Genomic DNA, 27,960 nt, shown 5'->3' on the forward strand with positions numbered 1-27,960 from the left:
GATATGAGGATGTTACAGTCAGGGAAATGTGGGTTGTAGGTGGAGGATGGGATCTAGCTCACATTGCTCCTTTTGTAACTGATGAGACACGATTAGAGCTTGCGGCCGTAGTGGTGGACACGGTTAATGATAGTGAGGATCGGTTAGCTTGGAGCCAGACTAAGAATGGACAGTTGACAGTGAAGTCTGCTTATGCTCTGATCACGCGAGATGATGCTCCAAGACCAAATATGGAGTATCTCTTTCGACGCATGTGGCATGTTGTGCCTCCTGAGAGAGTGAAAATGTTTCTCTGGTTAGTTGGAAATCAAGCGATCATGACAAATGCTGAACGTTACAGATGGCATTTAAGTGGGACTGATGTGTGTCAAGTGTGCAAAGGAGGAATTGAAACGATCCTACATGTTCTTAGAGACTGTCCTGCGATGAGAGGAATATGGGATCTGTTTGTTCCAGCTGTGAAGAGGCAAACTTTCTTTTCTATGCCTTTACTTGAATGGCTCTACAAAAACTTGAGTGATAATGGAACAGGGAGAGAGATTCCGTGGCCTACGACTTTTGCGTTGGCGGTGTGGTGGGGTTGGAAGTGGAGATGTGGAAATATCTTTGGTAAGAATAGTCTCTGGAGAAATAGAGTTGGATTCTTAAGAAATTTAGCTAAGGAAGTGATGCTAGCAAATGAGGCTGAGAAAGGTAATCCTAATGTTGATCATAGAACTGAAATAATGGTGGGATGGGCACCTCCTCAGAGCGGGTGGATGAAGCTTAATACAGATGGGTCGTCTCATGGAAATCCGGGGCCGGAAACTGCAGGTGGGGTGTTGCGGAATGGTGAAGGGGAGTGGTGTGGTGGTTTTGCTCTAAATATAGAGAGATGTGGAGCTCTGTTGGCAGAACTTTGGAGAGTTTATTATGGGTTTGTAGTTGCTTGGGAGAAAGGTATTAGGAGGTTGGAGTTAGAAGTTGATTCTCAGGTGGTGGTAGAGTTTCTTACGACAGGGATTGGAGACACTCACTCTCTGTCTTTCCTTGTACGAATGTGCCATGGCTTACTGAAAAAGGACTGGTTGGTCCATATTGTTCATGTGTATAGGGAAGCAAACCGCTTAGCTGATTGTTTAGCTAACCTTGCATTTTCTCTTCCGTTTGGCTTTCATAGATTAGATGAGACACCGATCGAGGTGGTTGTTTTATTGCAGGAGGATGTTGTTGGACCCCCTCGGCCACGACTAACTCACTTGTAATCTGAAGTTTGTTTTTGAATAAAGTTTGGGAGTTTCTCCCAGTTTCTTACCCAAAAAAAAAAAAATCCCCTAGTTTATATTTTTTTTGATGAAATGTTAAATTTATTGATCATCATAGGAATAAGAGTTTATGTACATGGTTGAATAAAGAATAAAATTTTCTATCTAGTTATGTGTTTGGAACCAATATTGCATTAGCCCCATTAAGCGAGGCTTCTCCCAGTATCTCACAGACAAGAGTTTATTCCTTACATCCCCTAGTTTATATTTGCGACGTGATTTTGCTACATGTCATTTATACAATCAATTTCACAAAACAAATATGACATGACTACTCAAATTGATGACATGTCTTATAGCTAAATATGACATGACAATTGCATTTAATGTTATTTTATATTTTTGGTAAACTTTTTAAAATATGGTAATAACTCATATATTACATTTAATGTCAATTTATATTTTTGGAATTTTTTTTAGAATATGGGAATAACTCATAAATCATCATTAAAATAAATATATTCAAATATGACATTATAAATTTCGAAATATAATTTAATTATATATTTTTAAATTATACAATTTTATTACTAAAATTTTCAAAAATGTATACAATTTTTTTAGAAAATTATAAAAATTTAATCATAAAATCATTATTTTCTTATATATCTACAAATTTTATAAATATTGTTTAATTTTAATTTTTGGTAATTATGCAACTTTTACAAATTTATGGTAAATCGATAGAAAAATCTATCTAAGATTACAATTTCAAATATATACATGCATATTCTTAAATATAAATAATTAATATAAATAGATAGAAAAATCTATCTAAGATTATAATTTCAAATATATACATGCATATTCTTAAATATAAACTTTATGTTTAATTAAATCAAATTTATATTAAAATATTGATATGAAAAAGAAAATTTACAATATTAATAAAATTTCATTTTAAATTATAATTTATATTTATTTGTTAAAGATATTTTAAATTTTTTTACTGCACATGGTGCAGGAAGACACCTAGTATATTAAACTTATGTAGAGAAGGTGTGATGTGTAACAAATAAGGTCCTTCAGTTCAGAAAATCAAACGAAGAAGGTTCTTTAATTTTATTACAATGTAATGTTTTGGCTGCCGAAGATGAATAATACCATATACTGTGTTACATGGAAACGGAAGCGGATACGTGGAAGCGGAAGCGTAAGGAAGCGCAGAAGCGAGATTTTTTAAAATATTAGGAAGCGGGTACGTGTTGGAAGCGTATATCCATATATAAATAAATATATATATATATATATTAATTTTTACAAAAATTAGGACTAAAAATTATATGATTTAAATTTGAAATAATGCATTTATTCATTTCTAATAATTTTGAAATGATTTTATATTAAAACTGTAAAAATACACATAAATTAAATTTACAAAAAATATTATATTAATTATTTTTAATACTTCATAAAATAATTGACACAATATATTTCAATATGTGCTATATCTTTAATAAAAATCTCAATGCATAAAGATAATTTATAGTATTATTTTTAATATTTGTATATTTATAACTCAATATTCATTACTATTAATTTTTTTATTGTATATAGATTAAAACTATGGTTTTATATTTTATTGATATACATTGCATTTAAAAAAAAAAACGGAAGCGTGATTCCAAACCGGAATCATAAGCTTCCAACAGGTTTTTAAAGAGAATATTTTAGAAACGTTTTGGAAGCGAGATTCCGCAAGCTTCCACAAGATTCCGATTCTGATTCCGGTTCCGAAGCGGAAAGCGAACGTCTGATGAAGCTTCCATGAAACATATCGCATGTGAGCATGACACCTTCCAACAAAATTTATGTCATATATTATTTTTTCTTCTACTGATTTTGATGACCATTCACTATTATGTCTTATGAATATTTGTCGCTTTTGTTTTTATGAAACTACTGATATTATCTAGGAATTTATCAAAAAAGACTTGTTTTTCAGAAATCGATTTTGTAATTATTGAAATCACTTTTCAGCATTCGGTGATGTATTTTTATCTTACCAGAAAGTTTGATTATAAATATTTAAGTCCCATAACATTATGTTTCGTTAAAACTTAAAACCATAAGTTTTACATTAAATTTTTTGACAGGTTTTCTTTATTTATACAAAGTAATTAATATTTATTCCTTTCATAATTATTCAAGATAAGGTGGAGGCTGCAAAAGAAGAAATCAAGTTAGGGTAACTAACTTTACATTCCATAAGCAATATCACATTTAAATTTTGTCTGTGACTTATTAGGAAGCAGCCATATGTCATTTTGTTTAGAATATACAATAGATCAAAGTTGCTTAAAATCAGAGTGAACCCATTCTTTATTCTTGTTCAAAGTGTGTGAATTGTTTGCTATATTAATTTTATCTGCTGGTATGATAGTAGTTTTTTCTTAGCTATGTCTTCGGACTTGCTAGTTATCTTATATATTAAAACAGAAGTCACAACCTTGATTCGTGTATGATTTTTTAAAAAATAGACCTAATGGACCTATTACTAGAAATTCATTTTACATCTTTCATATTAATTTTGGACTATCTATTAGGAATTTATCACATTTAATTCATGTCCACATCTTAATATTTACTCTTCCTAAACACACGATTAACTTACCCAAACCATCTACTTTCAAAACCTAAACCTCTCTGCAAACGAAACATGAAATGAATGCTTGAGGTTTGTTTCATAGTATATCTCCATACGAAACTGGTAAGGAATTGTTGCTACGTAGTTAGATGCAGTCATATACATCAATCAAAAGTAGCAGAAATTAATTGACCACCATGATATTACGCTATCAAATGCTTTTGTGTGAGAATCCACACACAAAATTCCAACCATAGATTTTAAATTGACAATCGAATAAGCTTATATTGTTTAAAATGAAAATATTAGTTAAATGAACATGTTTCTTCCATTACTGTTACGTTATTTGATTGTTAGTCTTGAACATGACCATTTGTTCATAATCTTATTACTTAATAACCTAAACACAGTGAGCATTTGGAGAAGATGAACATGGTATACCTGCATGTTTTCAAGTTTAAGATATGATAATTGGTTAATTCATGTAAATTAAATTAATAATTAATTGTGCTCTAAATTCGTGGAAACCCCGTTAACTAAACAATCTTTTTCATACATTTAAAATTAGAATAATTATATGCCGAGAATATGGTCGATGTCCAACAAAGGATCATTCCTTGGACAATATAACAAGTTTTTCAAAACGTGTATTCTGTTAAAATAATAACCGGGATTTGCGAAATGATAGTTTATATGGAATCAACGAAATGTTACAATATCATATTACTGGTAACATTTAAAAAAGGATATTCTAACCATATTGTGTGTGTTTCCTAAAACTTTGCTATGAAATATCCAAACAACTACCAAGAATATCCTCTAATATATCACATAATTTATATCTACGATATAACTAACCATAAAAACCGATTTAAAATTTTCTACAATTAATTTTATTCCTAAAGTCACAGTATATTCTCCGTAAATACCCTAACAAACCTAGCGATATATATATATCGATTGCACTACATTTAACCTCAACCATCACCTAAACTAAAACAGTTTGAGCAATGTCTATGATTCAAGCATTTTCGTTACTAAAAGACGTCAAGCCTTACAAACAGGGCTGGCGAGTCCAAGTTAAGTTGCTTCACTCCTGGAGGCAGAAAACCAATTATGGAGGAGATACCCTTGAGATGATATTCGCAGATGAAACTGTAATATTCATTTTATATGTTGTATGTTCTGTTTTAGTTTTTGTTTATGTACTTTATGAACTAAATAACTATGTCTATGTACTAATTTTTATGATCTATTTTGTTTCAGGGTGTTAAGATACACTGCTCGGCCAGAAAGACTCTCATAAAAAAAACAGAGAGTAAAATTCGGCTTGGTGAATGGCGACTCATAGACACATTTACAGTGTCTCACGCAAGAGGACAGTACCGTCCCACAGACCATACTTACAAAATGTCTATCATCGAAGACACCTCTATAGACCAAAGTACTTTTGAGTGTGATGATGTGTTCCTGAATTTTCCTCCTTTTGACAATATTGGAAATGGAACTCTTAATACTCACTTCCTGATCGGTTAGTCAGTCAATGAGAATTTTTTAACATAATATATGTATATTGTACTAATATTAAGCAATTAATTATTTGACAGATGTAGTTGGTCAAGTATCCAGTCTGCGTGACATCCAAACTGTCCAAGTTGCAGGGAATGATAAGAAAAAAATTGAATTTCGCTTAATGGACATCAAGTAAGTGATTCAAGATATTATTGTGGTACTTTTATTAAGCTATATATTATATATACTTTCAGTTTAATTTTTTGAAAAACCTTTTTATTTCAGGGGTCAAAGCATTGCATGTTGTTTGTGGGGTAAATATGCAGAACAGCTAGATGAGCATCTCCAACAAACAAATAATCCTAATATGGTGTGCATGATCCGCTTTGCTAAAATTGGGTTTTACAGAGGTATTACAAATATAAAAATAAATAATTTATCCTTTTATCTTTTGTATATTTATATTTATCCATTTTATATACGGTTATAATATTTACCAAATATTACATGCTTATTTTGTGTAGGAGATGTGCAGATAACCAATGCTTTTGATTCATCCCTGGTTTGTTTCGATCCTGACTTACCTGAATGTCTGGCTTTAAAAAACAAGTAAGATTCTGGGCGAAATAGAATTTGTTATCAGTTACTTAAAATTTGTCTAAACATCTAAAAACGGATTTATTTTCATTTTCAGAATGCCAAATGATGAGTTTGCTCTTGCTCTAACTGATACAAAGAATGATAAGCGTCCGATCAAGGATCAATTGATGATTGGAATGATGTGGGTATTAAATCTATATCTGAAATCATCATGGCAACTCAGGTTTCTTTTGTAAAATTCTAATTAACTTTATATTTACCAACGTCTACATTTTATCAGTTCTAAAACTATTGCTATGTTTGTACCCTTAGGAGGAGGATTGCAAAATAATTTGCTCAATTGAATCTATTGATACGGATTGGAGCTGGTTTATTTTTGGTCATGTTAGCCGGAACAGGTGTAACAAACGTTGCCTTCGCATCAAATCGAAGGAAGGTGGTAATTTGCCTCCAAATGAGAAACCATTATTCTGGTGCACATCATGTCGTGTTAATACCACCACCGTAACACCACAGTTAGTTTTTGTTTAATTTTAACGAGAGTTTTATTTTTTTAATATTTTTTTTATATACGTTTACGGTTCAAATTGCTGATTATTTTTTTTTGTTTTGAAACAGATTCAAATTGCATCTGATTGTCAAGGATGATACAAGTACTTGCAAACTGATGCTTCTTGATTCTGTTGCTAAAGTCGTTGTGGGCTTCGAAGCTAAAGATATTTGGGATGGTTCCTATGAAGAGGTTATAATAATTTATAACATCATAAATATATTTTATACACTTTGTCAATTTATATCTTATATATTAAATACAGATTGAAGATCCAGATATTTTGCCAAAAGCTATAACAGATATGGTTGGAAAATCTATTTGTTTTGGTCTTTCTCTTGGCTCTGAAAATGTTAAAAATGGATCAGACATCTTTCTGGTTTCACAAGTATGGTCTGGTGATAAGATTCTCCAAATCGAGTCCAACTCTGAGCCTATTACTCATGTTAGCTCTGCTTCATCAATAATGTCCGGTGGAGAGGTATTTTTGGAATCTTATATGAAAATGTGTTGTCGTGTATTATTTAAAGACCTTTATTTGTTTAATCATTTTTCTGATTTTTAATATTATTTTCAATGTGTTTTTGTCTTGTGATAAGGTTTCTTTAACAGAAAAAAGTGAAGCAAATTCATCTGAAGGTTCTTCTACCCCATTTTCAAAGCGTAAGGAAAAAGATCAAGTTGATCAGACTTCAACTTCCAAAAAACTTTGTACCAAGGTGGTGAAGATGGAGAAGATTAAAGATGACGAGCTGAATGTTTAGTATTTTTTTCTTGCTTTTTGGCTTTTCTTTTAATTAATGGTTTAGTTTTTTTAATAATGTCTGTTGTTTGATAAAACAGACACTTTGTTTTCGGAGTTTTACTTAATAATTATGGGTTTTTATATTGTCTGTTTATTTACTTATCGAGAATCTAAAACAGAGGCATTTCAACAGAAAAACCTAATATGAGAAATCTTTATAAACCACAAATTTGATCTAACCAAACCACTAATTTAATCTAACCAAACCACTTAATTATCTATCACACAATGTAGTATAAACAAACTTACTTGGACTGCACGTACATTAGAAGTTCCCTGTTTATGAAAGTTTCAGCAAGACACAGTACATTGTCAAAATGATCTCTGAAACCAAAAAAAAAACAACACATGAAGAAATACACATTAAAATAAATGTTTAATTTAATCGCTTAATAGGATATTAGAAATGTCATATTTGTCAAGTTAAAAAATGTCCTAAACAATATACGAAAACAAGTAAATTATATAACCCAGACTTGAGGCAATCAATATGTGCGTTTACATATCTTACAAATTAAATGAATAAAAAAATAGTTGAACAAGTTAAATAATACAATATCACTCCATATCACTTATCTAGATTATAGGAACTAAATAATTGAAAGTAATAACATAATATTACTAGATTATAGGAACTAATAAGTTTTTAGGCCTTTGCAAACAAAACATCACAGGTTCACTCCACATAACTTTTCTTATTCTCGAATTGGAATTACATTTCCTGTAATCTCGTGTTTGATCATCACGGAACGAGAAGAGACTGTTCTCGAGACTGAGTAACGTAATCAAGTATATTATTTGACACATACCACAACCAGACTTAGTTTTATGGTTTACATGCTGATATTTTGACCCAACGAACAGATTTGCAGATATAATGAAGAGGAAACAAGGTTTCCCCCCCTATACAAAGAGGAGATTCGACACAACAAGCAGAGAGGATAACGAGACGCAAACAGAACAGTGGGAATTTAGTTCAAGTTAAAAGATCTGTGAACCGAAAATCAATCAGAACTCTGGATGTTCCTGTGTCTACAGTTTTTAAGAGACTATTTCATGGTTTTGGATACATTCCCAGCCCAGGTATTTCACCTAATGTACAACAACCGAGACAACTCACTCCATGTACACCACGAAACATAATCAAATGTGCTACAAGTAAGTTTCAGTGTATCAAATGCGCTAATGTTGATGTTTTTATATCCCCACTGTCCATTTGAATCTAACCAAAACTATATGTTTATCATTCTAAGGTATGGATTGTGGAACTGGACAAGCTTCATACGGAACTTTACAGAGAAGTTGTCTCACATCTGTAGCATGTAATTATAGATATCATTACCACATTGAGTGTAAATCGTATGAAAGATATTCAGAGACAAAATACTTATTTTTTTTTATTACTTTGGTAGACAAAGCTGGCATCAGAAAGAGACCACGATCTGGCTTACAAGACAAAACTAATATATGCAGTTTTATTGATCATCTGGATGAGGATTTACATAGTGATGCATTTCAAGAGCAAATTAGTGGTAATGAAAGTGAAGAGGATTGTAATGCAGTAGCTTATGATTCAGACTTTGAAGGTTATAGTTTAACTTTGTTTCTATATATATATATAGAAATATATACTTGACGATAATCTTAGGTTTCTATCCGTTTACTGTACCAACATTGTCATGTTTTGATCGTATGCAGATAGATTTGACGAAATTTTACAAGCAGATCATGACTGTAGTTCACAAGAAAACACAGATTCAGAATCGGATCAAGAAATTGAAGTAGTTGATTTAACAGTCAATAACGAGTCAAATACCATGCCGTCCAGGAACAGAGTTAAATCTCTAGCATCACTTTTTGAAGAAGCATTTCGTGCTACTGAAAAACCAGCTAAAAGAACTGGACCAAAAGAAGATGGTAATATACAATCCGTATACTTGCATTGAATATTTAGATCTACAATTTTGACATACTGATTTTTTTTAATGGTATATACAGATTATATAGATGAAGGGGATGCTACTTTCACATGTACTTACTGTGGAGCTATTATGTGGTTTGGTGAACGCTTAAATAGGCGTCTAAAAACACGCAACCCTAAGTTTGCTCTCTGTTGTATGCAAGGACAAGTGCAGTTACCATTACTGAAACAACCACCAGAAGTGCTTAGAAATTTACTGAATGGAGATGATAAATTAAGCAAGCATTTTCAGAGAAACACAAGAGCTTACAACATGGTGTTCTCATTCACTTCACTTGGTGGAAAGGTTGATAGAGCTGTTCGAAAAGGAAAAGGCCCAAACATGTTGGTACTTCAAGGGGAGAATTACCATTTAATTGGTAGTTTACAACCACCTACTGGAAATAATGCTAAGTTTGGACAGCTTTATATCGTTGACACTAAAAATGAAACAGAAAATCAAACTAATGCTTTAAGGTAACTATTTTAATTTACTTTTTTAAAACATAGAGAAGATTTGCTTACTGTGACTATTAATCTGAACTTTGTTATGTTTGTGCTTTTTTACAGCAAAGGGGGGCAAGCGAAAGCTTATAAAAAACGTGATGGACTTAAGAAGGAGATCATTGACCTTCTGATAAAGATGCTGAATGAGACCAATCCTTACGTTAAACAGTTCAGATCAGCAAAAGATCGTTTCAACATCAATCCTAAAGACTCTTTTCACATGAGGATAGTCAGTGATAGAGCAAAGGATGGAAGAACCTATGACACACCCACAGCATCAGAAGTGGCTGCACTGGTTCCTGGAGATTTTAGTCTGGACATGGATAAAAGAGATATTGTTCTTCAACAGAAATCAGGCAAGTTGCTAAGGATCGATGAAATACATGCTTCATATCTTGCACTTCAGTATCCTCTTTTATTCGTACATGGAGAGGATGGTTTCAGGCTTGAGATAAAGAAAGGTGTTACTGAAGCTACAGAGAAACTAAAAAAAAAAATCTCAGCATGAGGCAATTCTTTGCCTTTCGTTTGCATGAACGTAAGAATGAGGCTCATACGATCCTAACTTCAGGAAGGTTGTTTCAGCAGTTTGTTGTGGATGCCTACACAACTATAGAATCTAATCGCCTACGCTATCTGAAGACTCACCAGACAAGTTTGCGTTCTGATACTTATGACTCTATCAAAGAGTCTGAAAATGCTGGCAGGATTGATATGGCCGAGCAAGGATCTTCGTTTCTCTTACCAGCTACGTTCACTGGTGGTCCTAGATATATGAAAAACCTCTATCTGGATGCAATGACTATATGTAAGCATTTTGGTTTTCCAGATCTTTTCATCACTTTTACATGCAATCCTAAATGGCCAGAGATCACAAGACATCTTAAGAGCCGAAAGTTAAAGGGAGAGGACAGATCAGACATCATTTGCAGGATGTTCAAAATGAAACTGGATTCACTGATGGATGATTTAACTAAGAAAAATATCCTTGGCAAAACTGTATCATGTGAGTTAAATATTCAGCTTTATTGATCATATGCTTTAATAATTTCAACTATTTACTAAACTAATATTTGTTGTCTGATCGTTGCAGCTATGTACACAATTGAATTTCAGAAACGTGGTCTACCACATGCTCACATTCTCCCATTTATGCATCCTACAGCCAAGTTCAGCTGAGATTCCTGATAAGTCTCAAGAACCAGAGCTGTACGATATCGTCAAGGATATGATGATTCATGGACCATGTGGAGCTGCTAATATGAAATCTCCTTGCATGGAAAATGGGAAATGTTCTAAGCTTTACCCGAAATCATTTGCTGATAAGACAACAGTGAGTAAAGAAGGATTTCCGATTTACCGTAGAAGAGAAGATACTGATCGTTTTGTAGAGAAGAATGGGGTGAAATGTGACAACAGATTTGTTATTCCTTATAACAAGAAACTATCTCTACGTTATCGAGCTCATATTAATGTAGAGTGGTGCAACCAGGCTGGTTCTATAAAGTACTTATTTAAGTACATTAATAAAGGAAGTGATCGTGTGACAGTTGCTGTGGAACCACCAGATCACATGGTTGCAGACGCGCTTGGTTGTCCAGAAGGAGAAGTGGACCCAAAAAAAAGGAATGAATTTAAGGAGTTCTTTGATTGCAGGTATTGTTTTTTCAATCTTTTTATGTATAACTATATTTTAAAAATTAATAACATGATATAAGAAACTAATAAAATCTATTTTGTTTGGTAATGTAGATATGTTTCTTCGTCTAAAGGATCATGGAGAATTTTTAAGTTCCCCATTCATTACAGGTCTACTGCAGTTGAGAAGCTTAATTTCCATCTTCCAGGCAAACAAACCGTTATTTTCAAAAAAAAAGACAAGCTGGAAACAGTGGTCAGTCGTAAACTCATTGAGAATACAATGTTCTTAGCATGGTTTGAGTTGTGTAAAGTTGATGATCTGGCTAAAACTCTCACATATGCTCAGATTCCTAACTTCTTTACATATTCAAAGAGGCAGAAGATGTTCATAAGACGAAAAAGGGGATTCAGTGTTGGCCGAATCAACTATGCTCCACGTAATCAAGAACATGCTTATTATCTCCGTGTGTTGTTGAACTATGTGAGAGGTCCTACGAGTTACGATGACATCAAAACATTTGAAGGTGTTGTTTATCCAAGCTACAAAGATGCATGTTATGCTCGAGGATTGTTAGATGATGATCAAGAGTACATTGATGATATTCTGAGGAGAAGCTATGAAAGCACAGGAGCTGAACTAAGACAGTTGTTTGTTATGATGCTCATGAACAACAGTTTATCTGGACCAGAGGACGTTTGGGAGAAGACTTGGGAATGTCTTTCAGATGATATTGAGCATCACAAGCGTAACACTTTCAATAGGCCAGGTAATATTAATTTCTATTTTCGTTTATTATTTGATGTTGTAGCAAAATGTTACATTATTTTTCAGTCTTTTTTAAATAGATAAACTTCTGTTGTAGGACTATTGTTAAGTGACGATGAAAAAAAGAAATTCGCTTTGCTGGAGATTGAAAAGATTCTGAAGCGTTGTGGGACTTCTTTGAAAAAATATCCTTCTATGCCACAGGTAGCAAATACACATAGTAAGGATTCAAATGTCTTGATATTAGACGAGAGAAGCTATGATCATGAGGCTTTGTTAGAAACTCTGGATAGAGATATTCCAAAGATGACTCCAGAGCAAAGAAAAATATATGATGAAATCCTAGATGCTGTTAACAAGGAAAGAGGTGGAATGTTTTTTGTGTCTGGATTTGGTGGCACTGGGAAAACTTTTCTCTGGAAATTACTATCTGCAGCCATTAGATCGCGAGGAGATATTGCTCTTAATGTTGCATCGAGTGGGATTGCTTCTTTGTTGTTACAAGGTGGTAGGACTGCTCATTCAAGGTTTGGGATACCACTTAATCCAGATGAGTTTTCTTCGTGTACTATAGCTCATGGATCAGATCAAGCTAATTTGGTGAAAGAGGCATCACTGATTATATGGGATGAAGCCCCCATGATGAGTAGGTATTGTTTTGAGGCACTAGATAGAAGCTTATCTGATATTATTGGGAAGCAGAGCGACAAGCCTTTTGGTGGAAAGGTTGTAGTTTTCGGAGGAGATTTCAGACAAGTGCTCCCAGTAATAAATGGCGGTAACCGAGCTGCCATCGTTATGGCTTCAATGAATTCTTCTTATCTGTGGGAGCATTGTAAAGTGTTGAAATTAACTAAGAACATGTGATTATCATCGGGTGGTTTGTCAGCTGAAGAGTCGAATGATCTAAAGGAATTCTCTGAGTGGATCTTAAAGGTTGGTGATGGTACACTTGGAGAGCCTAACGACGGAGTAGCTGAGATCGAGATCCCCTCTGAATTTTTGATTACTGATTCTGATGAACCAATAGAGGCCATTAGCAAGGCAGTGTACGGAGATCCTTCTTCATTAAAAGGAAACAAAGAAGCTAAATTTTTCCAAGAGAGAGCCATTTTGTGTCCAACCAATGAGGATGTTAACATGATCAATGATTACATGTTGGATAAGCTGGATGGTAATTTATATTATCACCTTTTTGTGATTGATTTTAGATCCCAAATTTATTGTTTCTTATATACACTAACTACATCCTATGTTTTAATTTTTTTAGGTGAGGAAATGATTTATCTTAGTGCAGATAGTATTGATCCTACTGATACAAAAGCAGTGAATGATGAAGCACTTGACTCAGATTTTCTAAACAATATTAAAGTCTCTGGATTGCCGAATCATAGACTTCGCCTGAAAGTTGGTTGCCCAGTTATGGTTCTCAGGAATGTTGATCCTCCAGAAGGGTTAATGAATGGAACAAGGCTACAGATTACTCAGCTGATGGAATTTATGGTTGCCGCTAAGATTATCACTGGATCTAATGTTGGGAAGACAGTATATATTCCTAGATTATTGATAATACCATCTGATACGAGACTGCCTTTCAAAATGCACCGAAGGCAATTGCCTTTAGCTGTTGCTTTTGCTATAACAATAAACAAAAGTCAAGGGCAGTCTCTCTCAGAAGTTGGACTCTTCCTACCCAGACCTGTGTTTTCACACGGACAGCTCTACGTAGCTATTTCCAGGGTCACATCGAAGAAAGGATTGAAAATTCTTATTGTGGACAAAGATGGAAAACCTCAGCGTAAGACCGTCAATGTTGTTTTCAAAGAGGATTTCAATAATCTATAAGCCAAAGAGTCATGATGAGGTATGTGATTAAACTCTCCATCATTTACTGTTTATTACTATATGCTAATATCATATTTTAAAAAACTCTTTGAAACGTGATGTGTTTTTCAGAGTTATGCACTTCACGAGAAAAGAGGAGGAAGTTCTTTATCGTACTTGAATTTCTTGACCACCTGTTTTCAACGTATCTATGGATTTGTGTTGTTTTTGATATAACTTTTCATTGGTCTATTTATTTTCTAGATTTTTAAAACTATAGCAACGAAATAAAAACCATTAAACCAAGATATACAACATGCAATCAACTCACAGCCAAACCAATTAATCTGTTGTACATCATTTCTTATCTAACCAAACCATTTAGATATACTAGGAAACGATAAATGGTTCTAATCTAACAAAATTTCCCATCTTATACTAACCAAACCACTTAGATATACTAGCAAATGATAAATGGTTCTAAAAAACTAACCTGACTTATCGAATAGTGAGAGTCAAATGGCTGAGTTATGCTGGAGTCTTTTTTAGAATCCATTGTTATCAATATCATTCCTGAAAAAAAAAATATTGTCTAAAATTAAATAAGATTTAAACTACTATTTAACTAATTAATTAATCTTAGTAGTTAATCTATTGTCTTACTAATTAATCAATAAGATAATGAAATAATATTTTGTGGTTTACCTGATGTTTTCATGAATTGAGTGACAAGTAGCATGATTTTTCCTGCACTCGGTGATTTCCATTAAACATTCGTCAGTTACCCGATCCTGCAAAACTTTCCTGCAACAAAAGAGACCAAGTAAATGTTTTTACAAAACTCAAATTATCCCAGCTTGATGGCGATAGTTACCATAGTATAATGATCCTTGGCTTTCCTTGGAGCCTCTTTACGATCTTCCTCACAATTGTTCTTCCATGTCAGGCAGGCTGCGAGACAGTTTGTATAATTTATCCGTTAGCTTGACGAAATCAATCGGCTGCGCATAAAATGTTGAATTAGTAAGACTCACTCTGTTGTGCAGATCGAGAAATGAATATATACACTGAGAGAATATCATTACTCATGATCATTCAACAGTTCCTCTGCACGCCTAAACCATGTACGAGACTTTCCAGTGGGTAATATCTGGAGCCCTGTTTCTTGATCTCAAGATCATTCTACAGTTCCTCTGCACTAGAAGAACTTTGCAGTATCTTCCATTTCCGTCATCTTCAAGATGATTCTCTGCAGAGTGAACAAAACAGAGCTTAGGAACATGAAACAATCGTAAATAATATATATCTTCATTAGCTTGAGATTATCCTACGATCAAGCTCCAAAACAGATCAATATCAACTTAGTATATTAAAGTACCTGTCTCTTTTGTCAACGTCTCTGTTATTCCTCTACCCCGAACACAAATTAGATTCCAAGACTTTTAGGGAACAGATTTTATATTTCAGGAACTAAGCTTGATCACCCAATAACTGATGTTCGTTGTTGCTTCTCCAATTAAAGCTATACGCCGATCTGTATGATTTAGATATAAACTATCAAATATCGATTCAACATATCAAAACCCTAAAATCATCTAAAATAGTAATCGGTTGTTAGAAAAATTTAAAATAATCTCCAAACCTTTGTAGATAAGCGTTAGTTAGTGATGATCTTCAAAAACTTCTTCCATTTAGATTCAAGTGAAAACTTATCAGTATCTATGTTTAACGATTTGGTGAGGAAGTTAAAAACGATGTCTGAGATCAGCTTTGTTCTTAACGAAGCTAAAGACGCGTGTATGTTCACAAAAAGTTGTTTTGTTCCCGGAAAAAAATAGGTAACTGAAATCTAATGGACTCATTAATTGGATTATAGACTATTGTGGCCCATATTACAATCATTATTTAATCTCTCTTTTGATTGTTTTTTTTTTAATTTAAGAAGATAAGTTATTAAAAATTCTAGAATAACATGGTTTTAACGTTTTTTAAATATATATCTATAAGTCATGTAAAATATATGTCAATGTTATTTGTTAAGTTTTTGAAAAAATAATGGATTTGTCAAAAAAAAAACAAATCTTATTAATTAATCTTATAATTATAATATCAGAGATATAAGTTTTATTTTGTTTGACTCTAGATTTTTGTAAAATGCTTCAATATTTTTGGAAAAAAATAATTTTATATTTTACCAATCAAGATTTCAAAAATTCATGAGTTTAATAATCAAACACTAATTCAAGAAACAAAATATATAAAAGAAAATACAAATACATAGCTCATTTTTTGAAATGATTAATTTGATGAAAAACCGGAAAATTGAATCACAAACTTATGTTTGAAAAATCTATATACACATTTGAATATACATCATTCTTGACATAAAAATAAAATGTTTATATAAATAAAAATGAAAATTAATACCCGCGCGGTCGCGCGGATCCAAATCTAGTATTCCTTTAATACAAATGAGCTATTGTTCTCCTCTGGTCCGATCATATCAATTATCCGACATAAGATCCTCAAAAAGAACAACTTATTGCACAATGCAGTCCATTCGACGCAACTGCTCCACAAAAGAGTTACATCTCATATCGTGTAAGAATCCCATCCCTATCCAAGTCGACGCACTTAATAATGCTGCAATATATTATTATGTTAGATTAAACATTCAAAATGCTATGTCTAGCACCCTTGGATCCTTATGTCACAACTTACCAAAATTATAGGTTAGGCTCTCACTATTTACATGCTTCCGCATACCTCCGATTGATGTTAGGAGTTTTCAAGGCTCCTAAAACAAATGTTGTAATATAAGTGATTGTCGACCCAGTTCTGAGGGATATCAAAGCACCGAGAATGCAAGTACTAGCTTAATCTAAGTGCGATCGTGTAATTTTGATGGGTTTTAAGATATGACTAAAACTAAAAAGCAATAACAGAATGATACTTTCTTGACTAAGGGAAAAGAGAACTCATGGGCATAGGGATTAGACCTTGGGTGATCAAGTTTCAAACTAAGGATGGCAAATGATCAATCAAACTATCGACCTTAAGCCTAGACACAATTCTAAGCAAGCTCTATGTCTAGATAAATGCTCATTTGCTAACATATCTCAAACATCAAATGTCTTTGGTTGAATAATATGATAGCAATCATTACTAACAAGTCTATTAGCTATTTTAGCACCTTTAACAACAAATGTCTTTGGCAAAGTATACTAAAAGCCTAGGAGAGTTGTCTCAGACATTTCATCAAACACCTTTTGGGTGAGAAATGCCTATCGATCAATTTTTGAGTGGCCGACTCAAAAGATGCATTATGAATACTCTACTAGCAAGGAACAAGAATGATCTACACTAAAACATCCTAGAACTAACCTAATCACCCTTAATCTCCCTAACCCATGAATTCAAAAGGTGATTACTCACTAATCTTCATGATTCCTCTTAAACCCATATTGGATTTCAGATTAATCATGTAGACAAATAGATAAGAAATCAACAAGAACACAAGATGAAAGCAATGAAATCTAAATCAAAAGAAGTTTTACTAGTTGTTCTCTCCCCAAAAGAGATTATCCGCCTCCAATGGCTTACAAAAGTACTTAACTTAGGTTTAGAAAGTGTAAAACGTCAAGACAAATGACCGAAAGGTCCCTGGAAAATCATAAGTTTCGACTGAGTAAATGACGCGCAGGGACTTCATGGTGTCACTCCAGGAAGTCGCTCTGGCTTGGGAGCTACCTTATGGTGTCGCTCTGGGAGGTCGCTCCAGGCCTATTTTTTGGCCTCCAAAGTGATGAAACGGCGAGTGATGTAGGTGGGTCGCTCTGGAAGGTCGCTCTGGGTTGGGAGCTACCTTATGGTGTCGCTCTGGAAGGTCACTCTGCGATGCTCGACCAGGATGGATATGCTTCTAGTAAATTGATCATAACTCCTTCATTACATCTCCAAATGACTTAAAACCACTTCCATTAGAAAGCTAACTCAATTTGTTGTGTCTCCACAAAATCTTAGCAACAGAAGATTTCTCTAAAGGCTCCATCCATGCTCATCTTTCACCCTCTTTTGGATCACAATGCTCCCAAACATCTCAAATCACTTCATGGCACACTCCAACACCTAATAAGGACAATGAATGCAAAATGCAACCTAGACATGGCTAAATCCTAATCTATATGATGAAAATGCTCATGGATGAATGGATAAAACAATGAAAATATGCAAGACATCACCAATACATCTTCATGACCATTCCAGACCTGAAAATTGAAAGCATTTTACTATGATTAGCTGAAGTTTCCACCCTAGGAAATGGAGGCTGGCTATCAATCACCACGTTCGTCTTCCCTTTTTGTTCAAATTCGTAGCATATATAAAATAGAATATATTAGGGACTGATTCTACTGGAGACTGATCTAAAGACCATTCGAAAATACAGAGTTGGGCACTCTACTTTTGTCCGGACTTTATTTAATATGGACGGGACACAATGCCATTCCCAAACAATACATTTTTTCCCAAATAATTGAAAAACATTTAGCTTCGAAGATCCTGGCATCAATACAAACCAAAGGTAGGCACAGTATAGAACCTGTTCAAAGTTGATGATACTGTTTCCTGGATAGCAGCTATTCAGTTATATCTTGTGTTTGAAGTAACATCTCTATGTTCTTTTATTTAAATGCTTCAAGAGCTTCTCTATAGTCTTGTTTTCACGTTGCGTAAATATACCGACCAAATTAGCATCTTAATAATCCTCCAGACATATATATATATATTTTCAAAACAGGGTTAATGAATTTGATTATTGTGTATTGCCCTTACCTATTTCTGAAGTGAAAGATCCAATGGCTTTAATTATTTGTTGCCCAATCGATCTTCTTCCTGGCCAAAGCAACTTCTTTCCTCATGGGGTCAGCTAAACCTTCAAGTTCCTGTATGTAATTCCACCACTAAGCTTCTTACTCATCAAGCAGGACATTACCAAGAAGAAGCAAATGGTTCTTCTTATAAAAAGGAAAGAGCTTTGATCCACATAAGTCATATAAGCCCCCAAAAAATATACTATATCATGTCTTTCGTGATATTGATCACTTCAGTTCTAGGCCTAACATTTAAGTTCGATCTTTTACGGAAACAATACCTAGAAGGAAAGTTTTTTGTTCAATCCAATTGTTAAATCTTGAAACAAAAATTTCAGGAATAAATAAGATTATTGTGAGGATGTAAAATTATATATAACTCACCAATCGCTCGTTTCGACACAACAAAGATGAGCTTAAATCCTTTTCCAAACCTCCCTCTTCTTCTTCTCGATCTCCCAGAAAGCTGACAAAGCTGTCCTCAACATCTCTTCGTCTTCCTTTGATATTTGGACGGTGGAGGAGCAGCGGCCGGACTTCAAATCAGAAAGTAAGATTGATCAGTTAGCCATTTTATAGAAAAAAGATTAACTTTGTTTTTTTCACGGATTGAAAGAGTGATGTTCAAAGGAAGAATGCTAACCTTTTTATAGGTGTAGATACACCGCCTTGCAGAGGGTTAAGTCATATTCAACGTCAGATCGTGTTCACGTCGGTCTATTGATTTAAGAAGGCGATAAGTCTGTAACTTGGAGCGTTTCGGTTGATTAGAAGTGAAAATTAAACGACACTATTTTCACGTCAATTTGAGCCAATCGAAAACTTGAAACTCCATTGATGGTGTCTAAGAACGCAGAAGAACCTCTTTTTGTGTCGGGATGGAGAAGTTGTTTAACCCTAATTTTGGCGTACACTTGATGAAGCTGGAAAGGGGTTTTTAACCGATGGGCTCGCAAATTCTTTAGTAAAACATAAAGCCCACAAAATGTTAAGTTTGGTCAGAAAAGCAAAACACATCGTATTAGTTAATGGACACGTGTCTACCTCATGTTTTCTTATTTGATGATGTGTCTCTCTAAAAAAAGAGTAAAGTTCTACTTTATGTTATTAGATTCATTCCGTTCCTAAAAGATGTATTCTTTAGAAAAAAATTGTTTCAAAAAGATATATTTTTTACTTTTTTAATGTATGATTTTATGAAAAAATGTAAGTTTCAAAAACATTAATGGTGTTTATTGAATTTCTATTGGCTAAAAGTTATGAAAAATTGTTATTCACAAAAAACAATGCATATTTAATGAATTTTCTTAATATATGTGAAAAGAGAAGAATATACATCTTTTAAAAACAGATGGAATATATACGAAAATTACTTTGGAAATAACATTAAATCTTTTTTTAGTTTTTATTAAGTGGATTTTTTCCTTATATATAGTAATTGATTATTGAAGGAAAATATAAAAAGAGACTGGGCACGTGCCACTGTATGTCTTCACCTATGTCCACCACTGCATATGACTTGTCGCCTTCTCTGTTTTTGGGAGACACGTTTCTTCCTCAAACTCTTTCCTATGTTTAAAACATATTTATGAGTTGATGGTAATGTAACAATATAAATTGAACCTTGGTATTAGCAATTATGAGTCTTATAGGGAATTTAATTACTGAATTGTATCGTCATGTAGATATTTTGCATGTGAATACCGACGTTGTCGACTTAAAACTAAGTCCGAACATATCAATTTAATAAATAAAAAAATAACAGGAGTGCAAAGAAAACACTAATTACAGTACTGTTATTGTAGGCTCAACATATATTATATATATATATATATATATATAATACACGCAGTATCATCGTCTTCTTGCATAATATTTTTTTCTGCTCTCGTCTCCTCTCACTACCTAAAAGAAAGATGGTTCTAAGCCGAACGACCACCGAAAGTAACGAACCTGTTAGCTCGACGTTTGGATCTCGCTATGCCCTAACTGCACTTCCCAAGTAATTAAGAAGGAAAAATCTTTTAATTCTTCTTACTGTTAATGAATTTTTTTAACGTTAACGAATTTACTCGTTAAATAATGATGGAATTAATTGAAGATATGAGATTGGTGAGAGCTCGATACCAAAGGATGCTGCGTATCAGATCATTAAAGATGAGCTAATGCTTGACGGTAACCCGAGGCTGAACCTGGCCTCGTTTGTGACGACGTGGATGGAGCCAGAGTGTGACAAACTCATTATGGACTCTATCAACAAGAACTATGTCGACATGGACGAGTACCCTGTCACTACCGAGCTCCAGGTCTCTTTATATTCCTAATTTCATAATAAGTGATGGTGCTGCCCAGATCTCATTTTAATTTCTAGTATTATTTGAACCAAACTGAAATCGCTCTAAATGATTTGGAAGGGTCACATTTGTGCAATGGGTTTTAACAAAATTCTAGGTTAAGAAATATTGTAATATATCTTGTATTTGTTAAAGAAAAAGTAGACAAAAAACCCGATAACAAACCGCGTCCGCGTAGAATGAGATATTTACAAAATATTTGTTAAATAATAATTTTTGAAAAGTATTTTTAATAATAAAACATTATAACAAATATATTTAATGATTTATTAAAATAAAACTGAAAAGATTTTTTTTAATCAATTGAAGTATAATATATATTTTGAAATTTTGAAATTATTGTATACTTTAGTTTAAACAATATGTATATATATATATATAGGTATTAGTATATATTAAATGAACTGTTTTCTTCATTATTATAATCATTTGTATCTCTTGTAAAGTTTTAAAATATTGATCATGAAAATTTTAACTATGAATTTCTTACAAATTCAAAATATAAGATATATGAAAATTTAAAATTTTTTATATAAGAAATGTGATTGTTAAATTTATTTAAAAGTATGAAATTAAATAAAAATAGTAGAAGACACAAAAAATGTTATATGATCTATATTATGTAATATCATTAATTATCATATAGATTTTAAATCAGATTAAGTAATTTTGTAGTTTTTGTAAGAAGAAGATTGTTTTGAAGAATACTAATTAATTTTATAGTTAATTTAATCATAAATATGTTCAGATTTTGGACCAAATAATGAATGTCATATATCTATCTTATTAAAACTGAAGTACAAAATGGGATTGTTTATAAATGGATGAGCAAAATACGATTATTGATGCATATTGTTTATGATTGTACGTATAAAATATTATTAATTATAAGAAAACTTATTTGATGGTACATATAAAATACGATTAATTATATGATAACACATATTTTGTAACCTATGAAAACACATATATATATATATATATATATATATATATATATATATATATATATATATATATATATATATATATATATATATATATATATATAAAATAGTGATTATGGGTGGGCGTTCAGGTTCATTTTCGGGTCTTTTTGGGATTTCGTGTTCAGTTCAGATCTTTGAGGATTTGGTTCTGATTTGGAATAAACAATTTAAATAGGTTTGGTTTAAATATTTGGATAGAGAAATAATAATTATTTAAGTATTTTTGGAGTTTTGAGTATTTTTTAACTATTTAAGATATTTACGTTTAATTATTTGTATATATTTTCAAGCATTTATGCGAACTTAAAAGTATCATATATATTCTGGATGTTTTTATATATATTAAATCTAAAAATAATTAATATATATAAGTATATATATCTCTATTTTGGATACCCAAAATAATTCGGTTCAGATCGGATTAGGTTTCAATTCTTCAAATACCAAAATTTTGAATAATTCGGATATTTAATCAATTCTGGTTCCGATTTAGTACTACTTATTCGGATTGGGATCGGTTCGATTCTTCGAATTCGAATTTTTTGCCCAATCCTAATAAGTGACATAAAAAGCAAATAGCATCATATTTTTTTTTTAAAATACACCCGCACAGGCGTGCGGGTCAAAATCTAGTGTATTATTAAAATTCAAGTACAAATTAGGTTTGTTTGGAAACATGTATAACAATTTTTTAAAAAAGTTTGTTTGGAAATATAGATTGTATTTTTTAAAAAAAGTTTGTTTGGAAATAAGAATTGCAATTTTCAAAAAAAATATGTTTGTTTGGAAATATAGATTGTAGTTTTAAAAAATAGATTTGTATGGAAATATGGATAGCAGTATATTAAAAAGAAAAAAGTAATGACTTATATTATTAAAAAAATTTGGAAATTCATTATATTATGAGAAACTATCTATTTATTACCTAATCGGGTTCGGTTTAGGTCTGTTTAAGTTTCGGGTTTCCGGAGTCAAAGATTTTTAAGCCTCATTCAGTTTGGGTTCACTTCGGATTTTTGCTGGTTCGGTTCGAGTTTGTATAATCCATTTAAATTACTTTTAAAATTTTAATCATTATATATTTATATGCTTTAAATTTCTCAAAAACTATAAAAATAATAATATACTAAATATAAATTTGAATAACATATGTCAGAATACCTAAACTTAACATATAAATTACTTTAGTTCAAATATTTAATAATCAATAATTATTTTAAGTATTTTTAGTGTTTTAAGTATACTTTTACTATTTTATATATTTACTATTGATTATTTGTATATATTTTCAAGTATTTAAACCAGCTTAAAAGTATTATATATATTATAGATGTTTTATATATATTAAATCTAAAAAAAATTAATATACATACGTACATAAATCTATTTCAGATACATTCGGGTATCCGAAATACTTTGGTTTGGATCGGATTCGGTTTTCTGAAAACAAAAATTTTGAATAATTCTGATTTATAATCAATATGGTTTGGGTTTGGTACTGTTTTTTCGGATCGAGATCGGTTCAGTTCTTCAGATTTGGGTATTTTGCCTAACTTTTATATTATTGACATGAAAAACAAATAGAAATATATTTTTGAAAAATATATCTGCGCGAGTGCGTGGATCAAAGTCATCCGCCTAGTTGTAATTATTTTAGCAACTTGAACTTATTTTTTATAATGATTCTAGTAATAACACATCATCGTAGCACAGTTGTTATAATATTATCAAATAATATAATACCCCGAGTTTGATTTAGTTTTTTTTTTCAAACACCCATGAGTTTGATTTAGTTTTCTTTTGTAAACGAATATCAAAAAGTAGGTTTGTGGAAATGTTGTTTTTACCGTTCATTGCTGACATATTAAGGTTGTTGGAACATTTCGTTTCCTAGGTTTCCTAGATACGCTGTGACTATTTGTAACAATAAAAGTAAGAAAAAGAAGAGTTTTCCAGTTTCAAAAAAGAAGTTTTTCAAGTAGTGTTTTCTGTAGAATCCGAACGTATAGAAGTCAAACAAACTTAATAAAAAATTTCTCTTTTATTAATCTCTCAATGCTTTAGAAAATCACTCAAAAACTAAAGTTCTCACACAATCACAAAACTCTTATGTTATGTCACACTTTGACATCTCCATATATAAGCATATAAAGTCTTAAACTCTCTAGACATATGATATTTAGAAAACTCCTAAATATCTAGGATTTTCCTATTTCCTAACTCCATATTTGGTAGAAAATAGATAACTTATTTCTCAAGTTATTTCAAGTTTAAATCAACATTCTCCCTCTTAAGCTTGAAGTCAGTTTTCAACACATCTTTCACTCCTATGAGCTCTCTCATTTCTTTAAATTTTGTTCTTCCTAGACGCTTGGTTAGTATATCAGCTCTTTTCAGGACTCTGGCTACATGATGCACTTCGATCAATCCATTGTGGACACATTCTCGAATAAAATGATAGCGACGATGAATGTGTTTGCTGCGGCCGTGAAACACAGGGTTCTTTCTCAAAGCTATGGCTGATTTATTGTCAATCATAATTGACACCACCTTGCTCTTGATCCCTGTGATCTCCTCCAAAAGGTCTTGAGGCCAAATAGCTTGCTTAGCTGCATCAGTCGCCGCCATGAACTCGGCCTCGCAAGAAAATAGCGCCAGTCTCTTGTTTATGTGAACTCCATGTGATTGGACTGTTTGCAAAGTAGAAAACGTTCCCTGATGTGCTCCTGCCATCATCCTCATCAACATTATGAGAACTGTCGCTGTATCCTTCCATTTTTGCATTACTTGATCGACTGAAACTAAGACCATATGATAATGTTCCCTGCAAGTACCGCAACACAACCTTCGAAGCTGCTTCATCAGATACCTTCGGAGATTGCATGTATCTACTGAGGACGCCTACCACAAAAGAGAGGTCAGGTCGAGTGTGCAACAAGTATCTGAGACAACCTATGTTCCTCCTATATTCCTTTTCATCACACTTTCTTCTTCCTGCGCCTTAGATAACTTCAATACCAGGTCCATTGGTATATGAACTGCATTGCAATCCTTTAACCATGTTTGAGATAAGATTCTCATAGCATATCTCTCTTGTTTCAGTGTGATTCCTCCTTGATGTTGAACCACTTCAATCCCAAAATAATAAGTAAGCTTTCCCAAGTCACTCATTTCAAAGTTCTCGGCCATTCTTTTTTTAAACTCAGTTATAAGTTCAAGACTTGTGCCTGTGACCAACAGGTCGTCCACATACACGGCTACTAGGAGAGCATCATCTTTCTCTGTCTTGCGATACACGGCTGGCTCCTTTGAACATTTAACAAAACCCAAGCTTCCAAGCACCTTATTAAGTTTCTCATTCCAAGCTCTCATATGTTGATCATGAATTCGATCCATTGGACATACCAATCTTGTAATTACGTCTCCTACCGTATGGTGAAGGGCTACAAAAACGTGCTCTTTTCTGTTTTTTTTTTTGGCAAAAACTTGTGGTCGTAAATAATCATTTTTAATTGATTGGAAAAACAGAACCGATGTGTAAATATGATAGCTCGACTATTCAATGCGCCTCTTGGAGACACTGAGACCGCCATGGGAGTAGGAACGGTTGGATCTTCTGAAGCTATCATGTTAGCCGGATTAGCCTTCAAAAGGAACTGGCAGAACAAACGCAAAGCTGAGGGTAAAACCTATGATAAACCCAACATTGTCACCGGAGCCAATGTTCAAGTAAGTATAACATCTTTCTCTCTCTATTTCTTAACATTTTAGGAAATAAAATGGTGAGAAGCGTAATAATTAGCAAATATAAATGTAGTTAAACATATTTTCAGAAACAATATTCTAGAATATGTTATGTATTACTGCGATTGTTATTTTCAAAAACCATTTGTTCACATAGATTAATACATTCTCTTTAATCCATTTTTGTTGAAGAGTTTAGTTTCGATACATATGTTTTTCTTCAGTATTATTACAAATTTTGGTTTTTAAAAAGTACATTTAGTATAATTACTTCCAAACCCAAAATTACTTTCAGGTGTGCTGGGAGAAATTCGCTAGGTACTTCGAGGTGGAGCTAAAAGAAATCAAGCTTAGTGAAGGTTACTACGTGATGGATCCAGAGAAAGCAGTAGAAATGGTAGACGAGAACACAATATGTGTTGCTGCCATACTTGGGTCAACACTCACCGGTGAGTTCGAAGACGTCAAGCGCCTTAATGACTTGCTGGTCAAGAAAAATGATGCGACTGGCTGGAACACTCCAATCCACGTTGACGCGGCAAGTGGAGGCTTCATAGCTCCGTTTATTTACCCTGAATTGGAATGGGACTTTAGGCTTCCTTTGGTGAAGAGTATCAATGTGAGTGGTCATAAATATGGGCTGGTCTATGCTGGTATTGGCTGGGTCGTGTGGAGGACACAACATGATTTACCCGATGAGCTCATCTTTCATATTAACTATCTTGGTGCTGATCAGCCAACTTTTACTCTCAATTTCTCCAAGGGTATCTATCTTTCGGTTTCTTGTTCGGTACTCTGAACATATAATGTTTGTTGATATAAATGTAATGTGATGAACGTTTTTGATTGTTTGTAGGATCGAGCCAAATTATTGCTCAGTACTATCAGCTCATACGTCTTGGCTTCGAGGTGAGTGTATTGACTCAAAAATATGTTTATGTAAATTCTTGTGTTAGCAATACATCTAATCCAAATTTTGCCGCGATGAATATATTCGAAATGTAAATAGAGGTAGGGTTAGAAAGAAGAAAAAAAGAATATATGGTCAATTTTCTTTTATGATTGTCGTCAATCTTTGTTACACATATAAACTTTTTAATACACATATATTAGTGTGAGGCACTTATATAGCCAGTGTGTTTCATTTGAATAGGGCTACAAGAATGTGATGGAGAACTGCAGAGAGAACATGTTGGTTCTCAAAGAAGGAATAGAGAAAACAGAGCGTTTCAACATTGTCTCAAAGGACGTAGGAGTGCCACTCGTAGCTTTCTCTCTCAAGGGTCAGAGTTTCCACAGCGAGTTCGAGATCTCTGAGATGCTACGCCGTTTCGGCTGGATTGTTCCCGCTTACACTATGCCTGCGGATGCGGAGCACATCACGGTTCTGCGTGTTGTCATTAGGGAAGATTTCTCAAGAACACTTGCAGAAAGACTTGTGGCTGATATTTTGAAGGTGCTTCATGAGCTTGATACCTTACCTTCCAAAATATCAAGGAAGATGGGAGCTGAGGATTTTGGCAATGTGAAAGGGAAGAAAGTGAAGAGGGAGAAGCTGATGGAAGTTATTGTTGGATGGAGGAAGTTTGTGAAGGATAGGAAGAAGATGAACGGTGTGTGTTAATGTGAAGTGTTGTGTTTGTGAATGAAAAAGGACATGGGGTTTGATGAAAGAGTTGTGTCGTGTTTGAGGCAATAATAAATCGTGAATTATATTAAGTTACAGCATATAAACCGAAACACCAAATTCAAAATCAAAACCAAAACTGAATATGTACTCAAATATATAAAATACAGTTTATATAACTTACAAATATTCATTATTTTGCTTTAAAATTACCAAATGTCTTTAATCCAAAATATTTAAATTTATACAAGTTACCGATACTTAATCTGAAAAACTTAATGTATTTGTGCCAGATTATGTGAAATTAACCAAATCGGAT

At 33.0% G+C, this 27,960-nt stretch overlaps 2 protein-coding genes and 1 pseudogene across 2 annotated transcripts; all 3 read left to right on the top strand.

Moving 5' to 3' along the window:
• The first annotated feature begins 4,901 nt into the window (after positions 1 to 4,901).
• On the top strand, positions 4,902 to 7,317 carry LOC103841512. The gene is made up of 10 exons (XM_018658047.2): positions 4,902 to 5,048; positions 5,158 to 5,422; positions 5,499 to 5,595; positions 5,689 to 5,813; positions 5,928 to 6,012; positions 6,098 to 6,188; positions 6,316 to 6,518; positions 6,622 to 6,745; positions 6,819 to 7,034; positions 7,153 to 7,317. The coding sequence occupies exons 1-10, from the start codon at positions 4,902 to 4,904 to the stop codon at positions 7,315 to 7,317; spliced, it is 1,518 nt and encodes a 505-aa protein (XP_018513563.2).
• A 2,092-nt stretch (positions 7,318 to 9,409) lies between these two features.
• LOC103840905 lies at positions 9,410 to 14,077 on the top strand (annotated as a pseudogene).
• A 6,723-nt stretch (positions 14,078 to 20,800) lies between these two features.
• On the top strand, positions 20,801 to 27,638 carry LOC103840927 (glutamate decarboxylase 2-like). The gene is made up of 6 exons (XM_009117445.3): positions 20,801 to 20,929; positions 21,029 to 21,233; positions 25,799 to 25,999; positions 26,310 to 26,778; positions 26,871 to 26,923; positions 27,168 to 27,638. Exons 1-6 carry the CDS (start codon positions 20,844 to 20,846, stop codon positions 27,636 to 27,638), a joined length of 1,485 nt encoding a protein of 494 aa, XP_009115693.1. The 5' UTR covers positions 20,801 to 20,843.
• Positions 27,639 to 27,960: the final 322 nt, after the last annotated feature.

The sequence above is a fragment of the Brassica rapa genome, chromosome A06, assembly GCF_000309985.2.
Source record: "Brassica rapa cultivar Chiifu-401-42 chromosome A06, CAAS_Brap_v3.01, whole genome shotgun sequence".
Taxonomy (NCBI): domain Eukaryota; kingdom Viridiplantae; phylum Streptophyta; class Magnoliopsida; order Brassicales; family Brassicaceae; genus Brassica; species Brassica rapa.